At 48.1% G+C, this 16,861-nt stretch overlaps 1 protein-coding gene across 3 annotated transcripts; it reads right to left on the bottom strand.

The window, feature by feature from the left end:
* Positions 1-283: 283 nt before the first annotated feature.
* On the bottom strand, positions 284-16,373 carry ANKRD16 (ankyrin repeat domain 16). Of its 3 annotated transcripts, none has more exons than XM_065743813.1 (8): positions 15,888-16,373; positions 12,026-12,246; positions 8,465-8,507; positions 7,212-7,320; positions 5,446-5,607; positions 2,805-2,883; positions 957-1,158; positions 284-741 (listed from the first exon to the last, which is right to left on the bottom strand). In XM_065743813.1, exons 1-7 carry the CDS (start codon positions 16,199-16,201, stop codon positions 998-1,000), a joined length of 1,089 nt encoding a protein of 362 aa, XP_065599885.1. In that variant the 5' UTR covers positions 16,202-16,373; the 3' UTR covers positions 284-741; positions 957-997. The 3 variants fall into 3 exon arrangements, with proteins under 3 accessions (XP_065599885.1, XP_065599884.1, XP_065599886.1); XM_065743812.1 differs by having other exon boundaries at positions 8,465-8,561; XM_065743814.1 differs by lacking the exon at positions 284-741 and having other exon boundaries at positions 1,068-1,158; positions 2,805-3,004; positions 8,465-8,561.
* Positions 16,374-16,861: the final 488 nt, after the last annotated feature.

Consider the following 16,861-nt stretch of genomic DNA (forward strand, 5'->3'; position numbering starts at 1 on the left):
TTTTTACCATCTGCTGTCACTTAAACTGGGGAATAGGGTTATTTCTTACAAGTTGACATTACGACAGATAGGACGGCAGTATGTTTCCATGCAAGAGAAAGCTTCTTATTCCATATAGATACAAAGAAACCGGACAGCTCCAGCAGCTCTTACCTTTATGTATATTCCTGACTGGTAGAGACTAATTAGCTACATTAAACATTAAGCCACTGCCCCACACACTTCAAAGAGCAGGAGTTTTTTCACTGCTGGTGAGAAAGCCTTGCTTGGCACACGAGGAATAACTAACACCTCTTCTTCACTCTGATCCCCTTGATGTCCCCACAAAGCTTAGCTCTTCTGTTGATGTCAGCAGGCTTTGGGATCAGGCTTGGGCCACATATGAGGATGATGCAGCTTGAAGTCCTCCTGCACTCATCCACTGCAGCTTAGCCCTGACGAAGGGAGGCACTAAGAGCTCAGCTTTGCTGCACCATGTCCTCTCAGGGGCTATTAAACACAGCCACTTGAGGAACAGATTTGTGGAGAGCAGCTACTTGAAGGGCTGTAAAAATGATGCAGGTTTCTTCTCCTTCAGGATGTACTGAGAGCTGGGCAGGCTCCAATGGGTTCAAGCCCAGCAGGTGCCCAGAGATCATCTAGCAGCAGCCCACAGGGCACCTTCCTTTGTCAGTTTTCCTTTGGGAAGCTGCAGCTGTTAGGATGCGTTTGATGCTGCACAGGAAGAGGTGTAGCTCAGCCCTGAAATCTGGAAGTGAAAGAAAAGCATCCATGAACCTACAAGGATGGGGTCAGAACAGGAATACAACAGCCCAAACCCAACAAATCCATTCTCACATTGAGATAACTATACTTCAAGCACGTTTCTCCCCTCAGTGCTCAGTTCGGTTCTCCTGCTCACTCTCTGAGCAAAAATCCCACTATCTTAAACACTCATTAAGCAATTACAAATGTACCATGCTGAAACGAAGTAGGTTTCTCTTCTTCCCAGCTGCCCTCAGGAGCTGACATTCGTTTCCTGGAAAACCTGGATGACATCTGGCTTCCTTGCGAGCTGCTGTGCCAGCGTGCCCGTGCTGTCCTCACTATCCTTCAGCCCTGTGTTGAGCAGGATCCGTGCAGCACCCGAGTGCTGCCCAGCACACGCTGCATGCAGGGCTGTGGAAGAGACAGGATGTCAAGAAGGAACTGAGACTGAGTGCTGGCTTCAGCCCCAGCCCACTTCAGAAGCAAACATTGAGTCCTCAGCGAAAGAAACCAAATCATCAGAGGGAATGCACTGAGAGATAACTTGCAACATTCAAGCAAGCAGCTGTGTGATGGCTCAGCTGCCACAGCCAACCCAGTGGGATGGCTGAACCCACAAAAGCATTGGATACTTCTTTTTCCAAGCCCAGCTGTGCTGGTAGAAAAGCTATCATCCCCACCTCCTCTTTTGCAGGCTGTCTCTCCAACCCATCAAGCAGCACTAAGCTGGCTGAGCCAAAGCAAAAGAGGTTTGCAAACAGACTGGTAGGACTTAAGCCAACTTGGATCATTTTGAGTCATGGGAAAAGGGTGCCTATGTCAGGAGGGAAAGGTTGTGCAACAGAGCAGAAGGCCCACGGGCCCATGTTAGCTGTGGGCATCTTATTGCTCTGCATTTGGGGTGGATTTAATAGAGGGGCATGAGAGAGTGGTTTGAAAAGATGCTGGATGTGACCTGGGTGCTTTATGGGCTGGGGCATCCTGCCAGTTCAGTCTAGGGCCCATGGGTAAATAAGAAAGGTTTCCCTGTACTACAGAGAGCATCCCACAGGAGGAGGCTGAAACAGCACATCTCAGGGAGCCTGCTCATCCCAAAGATCCCTCCAGGCTGATCCAGCTCAGCTCCAGCACAGTTAGGCACACCAACAGCCCTGTTATAGGGTAGGCCAGCCTTATTCTCCAGATTAAAACCTGCATAGGGTGAGTGTCTTTGATGCCAAGGGTCACTAGCAGAACACTTTGCAGAAGCAGATTTAGGATGAGAAACACCCCAGCATGCTGACACAAACACAGCAGAGGTGCTGGAGAACAGGGTACGAACATCACAAAGGTCCCAGGATTGGACAAGTTCAGCAAAGCCCAAATTTAATCACTTGAGGAGGTGGAGGGAGAGATTGAGAGCTGCAAGACTGCTCATGTTCACCGCTGAACCGTGTCATTGAGCAAACCTGAAGTATGGGGAAGTTGCCAATTTTGGCAATGGTTGAAACCATTTCTTATATACTCTTTTCTTGAGAGAGATGCTGATGCAAGAGATGCCTCATACTCTCACTGGTACTACTATAGCAACTCTGTTTACTTTCAAGCTCTCTGTTACTATTTGTTCATAAGCCATTCGTAGGCAGTTTGATATGACTTTAAAGACTGCAGTCATGTTTGTCTGCCCACCCAAAGAGTTTTGAGCAGCCTAATTTCAAACAAGTTTGATGGAGGGTATCAAAACTCCTGAAAGCTTCATGCAAAATAAGCAGCTGCGTAAAGAGAAACCCAAATGAGCGTGTCCCCACGGGGGAAAAGCCCAGATACAAGCTTAAAACATCACGAGACATCAGAAAGTCCAGCAGAAAGACAGCTACTAAATGAAAGTTGCCAACCATTTTTACAAAGAATGGGGTTCATATGTTGTGCTGCTCCACGAAGCATTTTGCATCCATGCACCTGGCATCCCGTTGTATGAGCAGATGCAGCACAGGATGCTCTAGAGGCCAAGGCTCCTGTTCCTAAAGCATGCTCTTGCTGCTGCAACACAGTGTGAACACGTGGCTGAGCAGGCTTACCAGAACGACTCTTCCCATCCTTTGCGTGGACATCAGCACCAAGGGACAGGAGCAGCTGGATGGTGCACGTGTGTCCTTCCTGCAGTGGTGAGCACAGGCACGTGGGTTATTTGCTCAGCAAAACCAGCACAGTTCCTTTGCACTGAGAAGAAATGACACAGGCTTGAAAAGAAAGAAGGCCACGAGCAATCTCCAGGCACCTGCAAAGGCACAGATGGAAAGTCCATTTGCCACAGTCAAATCTGTGACTGCCAGGAGTTGTTACAAGATCCAGAGGACCTTACAGCAGCTGGAAATCTCTGCTGTCTGCTTGTAGCTGTGCAGATCTGTTCCATTAGCCAGGGACTGCCCAGACACGTGGCCACATTGCTGCTACAGGACTCAAAGCTTGGCCTTTGCTCAGCCTTTCTGCAAGCTGTGCCAGCAATTTTGACCTAGAGGCCAAAAAAAAGAGAGCAAGAGGCATCCCAGGAGCATAATCCTCTCTGCACTCTTTTCCTCACAATTTCAAATTAAAAGCATTACAAAAACACTTAAGATGATGCTACAGTGCAGAGATGTCTCTGGTGGTGGTGTGACAGCCAAGGACTGTCTCCTAGAACAGTTTTGCTTGTGGCTACAAAGGAGTTAATGCACAAATGACCTCTGACTTGGGACTGGGTGACAAAACCTAAAGATGTTTCTTAATAGCAAATTAGTGTACTGATTTGTCAACAGATCCTGCCTTTTCCTCTCCTCCCAACACGTAACTCAATTAAATTGCTTTTAACATCAGCTGGCCACAGGGCCCTAGGATCCCTGACTTACCTTTAATAATGGGCAGCTGGCTGTTTGTTAAAAGGACTCAATATCAGCATAGAACTGTAGTTGTAAATGCACTCCAAGTATTACAGAGATCTACAGCTGCTCTTCTTGAGGTGTATTTCAGCTCAGAGAGAAGAACCTGCTGCTGCTGTGCATCTATCTAGATCTATCTATCTAGAAGACGTAGAACATCACACTTACACACCAGTACAACCCATGGTGCTCTCTACCTTGTCTCTGCCAGCAGCTAAATGTAAATGCTGCAGGGGAAAATGCAGTACAGCCCTCACACCCCTCCTGGCTGCACAAGCTTTGCCTGAAATAAATCCTCTCTCCCTAAATAACGTGGCTGATTTTGTAATTCCTTCTTCCATGCAATGAATTAGCCTTTGTAATGTGGCATGAGAGTGGAAGGCCCTTATTTTTATCCCTACCACCCACTCTTTCCCCCATTATCATACGACTCAGTAGCATCATATTCTCCCTGCTCAGGGTTCCCATTTCCCTGCTGTATGCACAGACCCTCTCCGTGGCAAAGCCAGCAAAGCCAGGAGCTGCTTCTGCTGCCATAGCCTTGGCAGCAAATTGAGTTGAAAGCATAATTTGATTTTCATGTATTTATAAATGCAAAGTAATAAGGAAAAAAGAAAAAAAAAAAAGAAAAACCAAAACACCACTGGCCACACAAATGATGCTGTAAATATAAAGCGACACTGAGCCTCAGGAAGGACGAGAAGCCCATCAAATTGCTCCCCAATCAGCCACTCACCAAGACAGAGCTGGGATCTTCTCCAAGGCACATTATTTTCCCCAATAGCCTTGCTGTTAAACGTACCCTTGGCAACCAAAAGAGCTTTCAACATGGTTTCTCAGAGCATGGGAGAAAAGCTTCCTTTGTGGGAGCCAGCAAATGCCACGGCTGGGTCCTGTTGGAGCAGAATGCTGTTGCCAGCACTCTCAGTAAGTGTCATTGATGCTTTTGTAGGAATGGGGCACAGGGATGCTGCTTCATTCCTACTACAAGTCTCTGAGCTCTGTGTGTTCAAGCTCATGAGGTTTGACATGCTGGGCTCTGAGCAGGGATGTTTCCTTTGGAGCACAGGCAGTCAGCAGCACAAAGCAGAATTGAGACTACAGGCCCTCAAGGGGAAACCTGGTCAGCAGAGAGGCTCTGGGGATCTGCTCTGCATGCTCAGGGAGCAATGCAGGACCCAAAGCCTTACTCTCTCCACAGGCATGAGACAAGAGGAGAGAGCTCAAACAACTCTGACTGGAATTCCAAACAACTGTTGTATGAAGGACACTGATAAGCACTGGGAGCTCCCTCCACCTTTCCATCTCTCTTTTCCCATGTCTGGCCACAGGCAGGTTATAATCTGACCTCCTGGGACAGTGTCTCACAGCACATGAGGCTTTTTCTGTTCAGCAAGCTGCTGGCATGGAGACCAGTTTCTGATCCTCCAGGGTCCAAACCAGCAGGACTGAAGAAAGAGGAGAAAGAAATCTGAGCAGTTTCACCAATCCTACTCGGCCAGATGAGACAATGCCAGTGAAGAACCATCACCTCCCATGAACTGTTCACACCCACAGCTCCCATTAACCAGCACAGTGGAGTCCCTCCAGGCACTACATTTTAGTCCAAAGGTGACAGACCGGAAGAGTAACTCCCACCAGAGATGTGGGTCGAGTCCGACCTGAAGCACAACCAACTGCATGAGTGGCAAAGGAAACTGTGCCCTATTGCCACTCAACCTCTGCTCCCACTCAGGGCCATGCAGGGGGGTTCACTCACCCTCAGCACGGTCAGATACTGTCAGGATTTGGGATAAGGACAAACCTTGGCTGCATAGTGCAGTGCTGTAAGCTGCAGAGTTGTCGCTTTCACATTGACATCCACACCCAATTCAGAGACAAGGAATTGGATGGCTCCATCCTGTGCTGTGATGGCTGCCCGATGCAGAGGCTGAGCACCCAGAGCATCCACAGCTGTGGGACAAGCCTGAAAAAAAGGGAAGGAGGGGAAGGGAAAGCAATGAACAGCCTGGCCAAACTCTGAAGGACAACCACCAACCTAAGCAGAATCGTGCCTGCCTGCCACAGTAACAACGGACACAGGGGATGTCACCAGCACCAAATGACACCAGGTTTGGTAGTGCTGTGATTTGCAGACCAGAGCCAGCTCTCTGCTGAGATAAGCAAAAGTAGTATCAAAATAGAAGAATCAAGCTCCCTCTCTTCGTTTGGAGCACATATGATGATCAGTCCTTCAAAGCAGCAAGAAACAACCCATCTCCAGCCTCTGTGGTGGAGGAGAAGAATTTGGGCGTAGGTCGAGGGAGAAAGATGGGTCGAGGACTTCATGAGATCTCTTCTGTGAGTCTCTGAATGCAACCACAAAGACACAAAACCAAGATGGGTAATAGGGATAATACACAGTGTACTCATCTAAAAGGATATAATACAGCCTCTTGCAGTCTCACGGTCTGACCTAGGAGGTTTTACTACCATTTTATACTGCCATTAATATTTCCAGTGCTTGGTTTCATGGCTGTAAGCCAAGGCACCAGAATGAGGAAATTAAATCAACAACTCCATCCTCATCATCTGCAGTGTGAGACTAAAAAATTGTAAGCAAACATTTCATACCGTAAGGGCCAGATTCACAAACACAAGAGCAAAAACACCTCCCAAAGTTAACAAGCATGCATGCACTTGAACACAGTCTGAGCACTAAGCTATCTCTGCAGCCCTGTCCTGCTGCGTGCAGCTCATGGATGGCCAAATCCACCAGTTGTGACCTTGAGTAGTGGGGTCCCACATTCCCTTTACGTGCTTCTGGCCCATCCCATGCCATGCTGGGAGCTCAGTTGGCCAATTCCACCACGTCAATTCAGCGTGGCACAAGCAGGTTCACTGTTTGTGCCATGCTAGCTTCCTGCCAGGCCAGCAAGTTGCACAGAGTCCAAGCCTTGGAACTGGTGCAGAAAAAAGGCCATGCCATGGCAGAAGGGGTAAGAAGAGAGGAACAACCTCACCTCCGTGAGAATCAACCATCAGGTGGCCTCCAACCATCTCAAATGAACTCAGTAGTCAATAAATAATGCAGTGGTCTGGTTCCTAACATGCACAATTGGCTCTAATGATATCCCTATTATGCCTTGTATGCCGGAGGAAATAAGAGACAAAGATGGGAGTAGCAGCTGTCACAAGAGAGGGAGGTCAGAGATGAGCTGCTGTTGGTTCAGCAACATGCTTTTGGTTTATCCACCCTCAGTGTTGCCAGAGAGCCCTCATACTGAGCCCTGGCACTCCCAAGAGTCAGTTTTGGCTTTGACATCACTGCCCCTGGAGCAGTGGGTAAGTGCTGTCCTTTCCTGCCATCATTCCTCTACCCCCTTTCACCACCCAGGGGATATATCCCCATCACAGGGTGAGATCTCCTACACGAGCCCACTCCTGCTGGCCTTGCTTGGCAAAACCTCACTTACCTGCATGGGAAGTTTGCCTGAATTGCTTTGCTACGATTTGGTTACAAACTGATCACCTGTCCTGGCAGCTTTAGCTCAGGTCCTGGACAAGGGAGGAGAGGTTTTTGGCACCTACCTGGTGTTTTTCCAGGAGCAGTCGAGCAATGCTGACATGCCCATTCTGGATAGCATCCATAAAGGGTGTGACTCCACAACTGTCCCTGCTGTCAGGTTTGTACTGGCACCTGACAAGAAGAGAAAAGCCAGGACAGAGTTGGTAGTAGTTGTGAAATTCTCACCATCTCAGTTGCTTTGTGCTGGTGGAGCCAGAAATCAACAGTGGATAAATAAAAAGATACACAGAGCCTGCCTGTAGACTGTGCATAAACCTGCCTTGGTGTTTTACAGCCTGGGGTGCAGACCAGCCAAGGATTCTGGGGTCAGAGATGTGGTACTCAGCTGGTGCAGCTCATTCAGGCTCTACAGATCATTTTTACTTCCTTTGTTCCCCAAAGAGATGATGCTGGAAGGACTAATGTGCACCCAGACTCTGCAGAGAGGGAAATCTTAGCATCACACAACAATGTCACGTACAAAATCAACACTCACAGGTCTCAATCAGACTAAAGCTCCACTGAAATGAGAGAAGAGCGAATTAAAATTGAAAGCCTGGCTCAAATCACAGAGCTACATTTATGCTGGGCCAAGCATGAACACGAATTAACAAGGCTGGGATGAGCAGGTTAACGGGTACTGTGGCTGTAATGCCTGGGGAAAGCTGCTCCAGCTCTAGAAGCAGGCAACATTATTTAGGAAGGCACAGGATCAGGATGACTGGGCATAGGCTGGTTGAAAGCCAAGCAGTCTCCCAAGAGCTGCAGCCTGGAAATCACAGAATAATAGAATGGTTTGGGTTGGAAGGGACCTAGTTCCAACCCCCTGCTATCAGCAGGGATACCTCTTCTCCAGACCAGGTTGCTCAAAAGCCCCATCCAGCCTGGCCCTGAATGCTGGATAAAGCCTGGAGGTTGAATCCAGGCTGGAGAAGATGCACCAAGACCAAGCTGGGCAAAAAACACACTGGAGGCAACAGGAATGAATCAGCAGAGAGAAAGAACAGAGAGTTATATAACCAGGGCTTATGTCACGGTGAGGTCTGAGGCTATCTGAGCCCATCCAGAGCTGCTGTTTGTCTGCAAGGCCCAACACCAGCCGTGAAAAAGCCAGGAGGAAACGGAGACAGCCTCGGGATCGCATGCAGAGCAGCTGTGCAGCTGGGCTTCCCGGATGGAATAAACGCCCTTTGTGTGCGGGTGGCTGCAGAGAGCCTGGCTCTGCATGGAGGCGGGGGAGAGAGGAGAGGCAGTGCTGGGAGGAAGATCTGCTTACCGCTCTAGGAGCAGCTCCACCGCGTCAAAACAGCCGTGCATCGCTGCAAGAGAGAGAGGAAGCAAAGGGTAATTGATGTTTCCATGCCGCCGCCCGCCTACGGTGAAACACGATCAGGTTTCAGACCCTTTTGGCTTATTCATGAGGCAGGAAGGAGGTCCAAGAGGTTTCGTATTCAAAGCTCCCGATTTCATTTTTGTAATTAAAACATCGCCTCCGGGTCTCCAGGCTTCTCCTGATCCTACATTAAAACTGGGGGGGGGAAGGAGGGAAGTATGCACATCAGCACTGTTTGCTTCTACCTGCAGAACGCACACACAGTCCCTGAAGTGAAATCTGTGAGATGCAAAACGAACACAAAGAGATGGGGAAAGAGCTGGATGGCATTTCCACCCTTCCTCAGCCACCCAGACTCCCCATCACTCCCATCTCATCACCCTAATGAAGCATCCTTGCCTAGACAGCATCTCTGAGAGAAAAGAACAACAGTGGGGGAGGAGATCTGAACATCACACCCTGAAATACTCTCTTTTTTTAATTTATTTTAAACATCACATTACAGCAATGTACAGACAGCCTTAATCAGGCTTTGTTTTGTGTGTGTGTGTGTACGTGTGGGCTTTTGTATTCTGGCAGGTCATCCTGCAAAGCAAATGGAATAAAGGAAAAATGATCAAGCCAAGCTCAGAGCTGTGACATCAAGCTGTTTACCCCATGCCACAGAAGAAGGGCCCCCAGCGAATGTGTTAACAGCAATAACCTTCAGATGTGGCTGCACAATAGATGCTCTTTGAAAGCCCAACGAGCACTCCCACCCTCCCTGATCTCTGGCTGTGTTTTCCTGCTCCCTTGCCACGCATCTCCCCTTCACCTGAGCTGATGTAAATTCAGGCAGAACCACACTGTGAAAAGGATTTCTTTTTTTTTTTTCCTTCAAAACGAAGGCTTTCAAAAAGCCAAGCTGCCTGAAAAAAATAAAAAGCCACCCAAGCAACATGATTACATCCTTGAACAGCAACAGACACACAAGAAAGCTGCAGTGTTTGGATCTGCCATAGCACTCCACTTCCTCTAATTACACCTCCCCCACTCTTGTGCCTTAGGCTAAGGATACATGAAGAAGAAACGCTTGAGGAATCAGCCTGAAAATACATTAAAAAAAATTGCAAGGGGAGAATATTATCCGTCATCTACCCGGGGATAATCGTGCCAGGAAGGCAGCTGGCCTGGTCACGGGTTAACAAGCTCATATCCACACCCAGGGATGTGAACTCATAGAGAAGGCAGCTCATCTGACATGATTTCCCTCGGCAGCTCCAGCATCGCCTCTGGCCCTTCATCCATGCCCTCACCTTGGGAGCTGTGTCTGCACACTGGCACCAGCACTGAGCACTGCATGCAATGAGCAGCAGCCTCCAGCACTGTCCTGAGTTGAAACGATGCTGGGAGCGAAGGTGGTTTGGCAGCTGCAGCCACTCCTCCTGCTTCGTTGCTTCTGCAGCAGCTGCTGCTCCACTGATGTGTGGCTGAGTCTGAACTGGAGATCTCAGTGTAACAAATGGAAATCAACACAAAAAGTGTTGGAGGCTTTGCCACGGGGAAAGTCAAACATGGTGAGGTAGAGATAACTCGATGTTGAGCACACCACTGCTGCCTGTACCCCCACATCCCAAGTGTTATGAAGCAGGAAAGAGACTTGAGGGCTGGAGCACTCCTATGAGGAAAGGTTGAGGGAACTGGGTTTATACAGTTTGGAGGCTCCGGGGAGACCTCTTGTGGCCTTGCAATACTTGAAGGGAGCATATAAACAGGAGGGGGAAAGACTGTTTACATGGGTTGATAGTGATAGGGCAAGGGGGAATGGTTTGAAGCTAAGACGGGAGATTTAGGTTGGATGTTAGGAGGAAGTTTTTCACTCAGAGGGTGGTGTTGCACTGGAACAGGTTGCCCAGAGAGGTTGTGGATGCCCCATCCCTGGAGGCATTCAAGGCAAGGCTGGATGTGGCTCCTGAGCAGCCTGCTCTAGTGGTTGGTGACCCTTCCCAAACTCAATCATCTTTGAGGTCCTCTTCAACCCAGGCCATCCTATGATTCTGACTTCAAGCTCAAGGTGTTCTCCAGGAAATTCCTCACTCTGCTCCTGATTCCATTCTCATATTCTTGACAACCATCTTAAGGCTGAGAGGGGCTGTGAGCCCAGGCTTCTGGTGCAGAGACAAGGACAGAAGACTTGGGATTACACTGGGAGAGTAGAACGTGCAGATAAGCAAGGATTATCCATTTCTCACTCACACAAGTTGCTCCTCACTGCTCAGCATGAAACATCAAACAGCACATCAGCTATTTTTCTCTCTCAGGTCAAGCACAAGGACTAAGGAGCAGTCAGTGCCTGTGGGCCAGGACTGTCACTGCTGATGAGCACAGTGTGGTGGACAGGTAACTGCTGAGGGCTGGAAAAGTAATAAGAATGACAGCCAAAAGGGTGACATACCCAACAGATTAATTACAGCACGGCAGAGGTCTCCTCCCTATACCTCAGGTCTTTCCAGAGAGTCAATCCCTATTACAGTCTTTGGGAAGTGAATTTACATAGCTGTGGCTTTGAGCAGCAGCTCCCCATGCTTCTCTCTCCCATGGTGGCACAGAAGAGCCCAAGGAAACAAAGCCAAATCTCTACTCAGAAACAGAGCACATTTCAGTTTCAGGTAAGCCACCATGCTGCAGCCCCAAAGCTGCCCCACACCATCATTCCAATGTTCTGTCACACATCTTTCTGTTCCTTGGCCCTACTCATCATCCCCCTGCATCTCTGGAGGGCAGAGTTAAAGAGATTTAAGCCCTGACAACACACGTGTTGTCTGTATGGGTCTGTGGGTAAGCAGACCTGCTACTCTGCAAGCAAAATGAGACACGGCAGGACAAACTTAATTCAGCATTACCAAATTTTGAGGCCATCCAGCTTACTAAAACACAGAGGACTTAAGTGAGGTACACCATGTGACATTGATCAGTTAGGTATCCAGTTCTTAACAATGATGCAAGGAAAGTCCAAAAGCCAGAAAGCAAATTCAAACTGCTTTTGGGTTGCCATTCAGATAACTGTGTCTTCCTGCTCCCAACCATGCCCTACAGATAACCTCTGCAGTTCTTCAAACCAGGTCACACCCTTTATAGGTTGATATACCTTCCTTTTAAACCACTGCAAAAGATTGAAAAAGGGAATGGAACACAGCAGACTCTTAACAGCCCCCGTGCATTCCCAGCAAAGTATCTTTGCAGAAAGCAGTCTGTATTTCTCCCCACTCAACGCTACCTTCTTAAGAGGAACACAAGAAGAACAAAACCTGCAATGCTTCCACTGGGTGCTGTGCCTACCGACCCTATTGCTCTTCAGATTTACCATAAAGACTTAATCCACTAAGCATCTGGACAAGGATGGATTGGTTTGAGAGAGGCATGAGACTATGAACCAAATTGGGAAATGTATGAAGGCAAAATTCAGTGCAGTGGGAACTGAGGACACTCCAACCTCATCAGCACTGGGAACAGGACTCTCCCTACCTGCTGTGTGCAGTGGTGTTCTCCTGATGGAGCTCTCTGTGTCCCAGCTGCTTGGGGACACAGCCAGCAGGTACTGGAGGACCTTGAGATGGCCCTCCCGGCTTGCAATGTGGAAGCAGTTCCAGCCATCCTTGTTCTTCAGCAGTGGGTTGGCTCCATGCTCCACGAGATCTTGGATCACCTCCAGGTTCTGCTTGGTGCAAGCCATCATTAGGGGAGTCCTGAAAGAAGGAAATGATCATAAGCAGTGTTTCCTATCTTGGTCAGTCCCACCCCTGTCACCCAGAGGGTCAGCTTTTGTTGCAGGTAGCAAACCACAGGCAACAACCTTTCTCCCAGCACAACTACACCAGCAATGTCACTCTGAAAAATTTCTGATGCCAAGGAATTGTTTCAGAGGGAAGTTTTACAGAGCTCTGTCCTGTTTCATGTGTCTGGGGACAACCTCTGGTATGGAAGAACACTTCTACAAGCTCCCCAGCAGAACAACGTTTTCTCCATCCCATAGTTTCATACTTCTGCACAGATTGTGGGGGGGCTCCTGGCAAGCAAGGACAGCAGGTATAACTTGACAAATAAACACTGTTAACAGCCAACCATGCCCTGCGTCCAACCCCACATGCACCAGTGATGTTTTCACACCTGGAATCCATGCACTGCAGATTAACAGCATCAGCTCCTGACTGGAAAGGTTCACTCCCAGATTTTTCTCCTTTTTAGAGAGGAGAAATTCCTCAGCTCCTTATCCATTCCCCCTTGCAAGGATCAGAGAGGTTGTGGGCTCTACAGCCTCCCCTGGAGGAGCAAGGAGGTGGCTGTCAGCTGAGGGCTTACCCTCAAGGCAAGGCATTTGGGCTACTCAAGGCAGTGAACCCCCATCTCCAGCATTTGGCTCTACTTTGATGACTCATTTTACTGATCTCAGCAGCAGCAGTTTGTTTTCTTTAATCACCATGTTATCTAACCAACATGGTGTTAGGAATAATAAAGGTTTATCTGTTGCAAGTGGGAGCCACATTCTCCATTTTATTGATTCAAAAACTTGACCCCATCATCAAACTCTGGGTGCTTGCACAGCTTGGATAGAAATCTTGAGCTTTCCCACAGATGATGAACAGCCCAGCAGCACCAACTATCAAGTATCAGCTGAGGGACAAAAAGAAATACATTTCCCCATTCAGAACAGCACAAGAAACTCTTCCCCCTGGACAAAGCATTCATGGGCCCAAACCATGGTGAAAGATTTGGCTTTGACACGAGGAAAAATGCTCCAGCTTTAAGGACATGGAGAGAATGCTGAGAAGAGAAAGAAAAATTTCCAGTGATGGAGATTTTTAAGAAGAGATAACTGCCTGGCATGGGTAGAGCTGAGCCTGAAGCTCATTGCTTCCTGCAGCTCTGCTTCTACACAACGCTTCAGTCCAGTGCATATTTCCAATGCAAATGAAACTTGGAGGGCTAGGACACGTGATAGGATGCATGCAGCACCCTGTATTTAATCCATGGTGTTGTGGACCTATCACAGAAAACCAGGCTTGCACACACATCTGCATCCAGTTCTGAGATCTCTGCCTTCCTCTGCTCCCCCTGATGTCAGCTTGGTGCTGGCACAACATCTAATTAGGAGGACTGGGATGCTGCCTTTGCTTTTGTGTTATTGCAGCTTTAAAAAGGCACTGCTCACCTTTCATTCGTGCTAGGGGGAAATCTCAGCTTTCTTCTGCAAGGTGGTGGAAGGAATTCTTTCCCCAAGAGCAGAGTTTGACAGCAATATTTGTGAACCAGGCCTGCAGCACACCTGTGCAATAGACCTTGTTTTCTACCCCCAGTGCTCATTCACTCACCATTTGATGATGTGTTTGCCACAAAGCAGGCAAAAAAAAAAAAAAACACCCTGAAGAAACTAGCTCTTTCTTGGGTGGTGATGCTGTTATTCTATCAGTAGCAAATCTTTCCCAAAAGGCTCTGTCTGCTGGAAGGAAATGGAAGCAAAGCTTTTTCTTAATATTTCTGGCTTCTTATTTCAGTTTCAGAGGAAAGAGGCACAGCGAATTGCTGTCACCAAGTCCTGTCATACAAAGGAGTGAAACAAATAAAGCTTTTAAATTGGATCTGCTAATGAAGCAGTAACTTAGAACCTCCAGAGGAGTCTCCCCAACCTCTCTGTGCAGTCTGTTCCAGTGCTGTCACCTTCAAATTCAAATTTTATCTCATGTTCAGATGGAAATCCCTGGGTTCTACTTTGTGCCTGTGGCTCCTTGTCCACTTGTTCACTGCACACTACTGAAAAAAGCCTGCCCTATCCTCAACACTCACCCTTTAGATATTTAGAACTGTTGATAAGATTCCAGCTCAGCCTTCTCTCCTCCAAGATAAGCAGCACCAAATCTCTCAGCTTTTCCTCCTAAGAGATGCCCCCTCCAGGCCTTTCACTGACATCTTTATAGCCCTCTGCTGGACTCTCCTGAGCAGTCTGCCTTGATCTGGGGAGCCCAGAACTGGATCCAGAGCTTCAGATGAAGCCTCCCAATGGCAGAGCAGAGGGGGAAGAGAACCTCCCTTGCCCTGCTGGCCATGCTCTGTGCAATGCACTCTAGGGTCCCACTAGCATTCTTGGCCACAAGGGCATAACGTCAGCTCTTGGTCAACCTGTTGGCCACTGGGGCACCTGCAGAGCTACCTATCAACAAGTCAGTCCCTAGCTTGCACTGATGCGTGTGGTTAATTCCTCCCCACGTGTAGAATTTGTGTTGCATACTAGGAAACATTTCTTCACAGGAAGAGTGGCACTGGAAGAGGATGCCCAGGGAGGTGGTGGAGTCACCATCCCTAGATGTGTTCAAGGAACATGGAGATGTGGCACTGAGGGACGTGGTTACTGGGCATGATGGGGAAGGGTTGGACTTGGTGATCTTAGAGGTCTTTTCCAACCTTGAAGGTTCTATGATTCCATTAAGAAATGGGCTGCCATGAGTCCTCCTCTCAGTCACTTCTTTGGGTTGAACAAACCACAGAATCATAGCACCACTAAGGTTGGAAAAGACCTTAAAGATCATCCAGTCCAACCTTTCACCTATCACCAATATTTCCCACTAAACCACATCCCTCAGTTACAACACCAAACTTCTCTTGAACATCTCCAGGGTCAGTGACTCCACTGCCTCCCTGGACAGCCCCTTCCAGTGCCTGAGCACGCTGTCAGAGAAGAATTATTTCCTTATGTCCAACTTGAATCTCCCCTGGTGCAACCTGAGGCCATTCCCTCTAGTCCTATCACTAGTTACACAGGAGAAGAGACTGACCCTCATGTTGCCACAACCCCTCTTCAGGGAGTTGTAGAGAGCAGTAAGGTCATCTTGATCTCCAGACTGAACAATCCTAGCTCCCTCAGCCACTTCCCATAAGACTCATGCTCCAGACCCCTCACAGCTTCATTGCCCTTCTCTGAACATGCTACAGGGCTTCAATGTCTTTCTTGCAGTGAGGGACCCAAAACTGAACACAGTACTCGGGGTGTGGTTCCATCACTGCTGCATAGAGAGGGATGATCACTTCCCTGCTCCTGCTGGCAAAATTATTTCCAGTACAAGCCAGGATGCCATTGGCCTACTTGGCCACCTGGGCACACTGCTGGTTCATGTCCAGCTGAACACTGACCAGTATTCTCAAGTCTGTTTCCTCTACAAAGTCTTCCAGTCACACTGGAAAAGCCTGTAGCATTGCCTGGGATTGCTCTGGCCAAAGCACAGACCTGGCACTTGTTGAACTGCCCTCAGATGCTCTTCACACATCTTGCTCTCCAAACCCTTCTCCGTTTCCTCTGCTTTCAGCTCTCAGAAGGGTTTGGAGAAAGCTCACCTACCAGTCAGCCCTTTTCAGACAGTCCACATTGGCTCCCTTGGCCAGAAGGTAGGAGACACACTCCCTGTGCCCCATGGAGGCTGCTTCATGGAGGGGCCTCTTGTAGTCCCCATTGGCCACCTCCACATCCATGCCCAGTGTCTCCAACAGCAGGACCAGAAGCTGGTGGTGGCCGTGGCGAGCAGCCACATGTAGCAGAGTGTCACCAGTGCGGTCACAGCGTTGTTTAGTGGCATCTCCATCCCTCAGTGCAGCCTCCAGGAGGTCCAACTTTCCTTGTCGGGCCAAGGTCAGTAGCTTTGGCCACTCTGCCATGTTCTACACTTGGAAAAAGGAGAGGGCAAAGGCAAGGTTTAGTCTGTTCAGAAGTGGCCGTTTCTTTTCTGTCCCCTCAAGAAAAGCAGAGATTGGGATTTTGCTCAGAGAATAGCATGGTTTTCCCCCTGGAAACCCACTGAAGGGTTCTGAAGGCTTTGCCTCAGGAGAAGAAAAATGTTCACGTTCCTTGAGGAAAAAAAATAATAATAATTTAAAAAATAGGCAGAAATCTTCTCTTCCTGTGTGAAGGAAAAAAGTAGAAGTTTCATTTCCTTTGTCGGGAAAACAACAAAGAAACTTCCTTCTTTCTCAGGGGAGGAGAAAGAAAAGAGCAGAAAATGGCCTTGCTCTCAGGGGCCCAAGAAATTTGGGAGGGAGAGAGAAAGGGAAGGAGGGAAAAAGAAAGGAAAAGAGAGGAGGAAAGGGATAATGGAGGAAAGGAGGAGATAAAGCAAAGTATCTTTTTCCCTAAGAAAAGAATGAGAAGTTTCCTTTCCCTCAGGGGAAAAAATAAATCAGAAATCATTATTTCCTAAAAATAAATAAACAAATAAATAAAGGAAATTTCCTTTTCTCCTCAGGAAAAAAAAAAGAAAAAAGAAAAAAAATCACAAAATTTCCTTTTCCAAAAAATAAATAAAAAATAAAATAAAAAAT

Source organism: Cyrtonyx montezumae, unplaced genomic scaffold (genome assembly GCF_038088225.1).
Source record: "Cyrtonyx montezumae isolate F1298 unplaced genomic scaffold, pur_monq_1.0 scaffold_3, whole genome shotgun sequence".
Classification (NCBI taxonomy): Eukaryota; Metazoa; Chordata; class Aves; order Galliformes; family Odontophoridae; genus Cyrtonyx; species Cyrtonyx montezumae.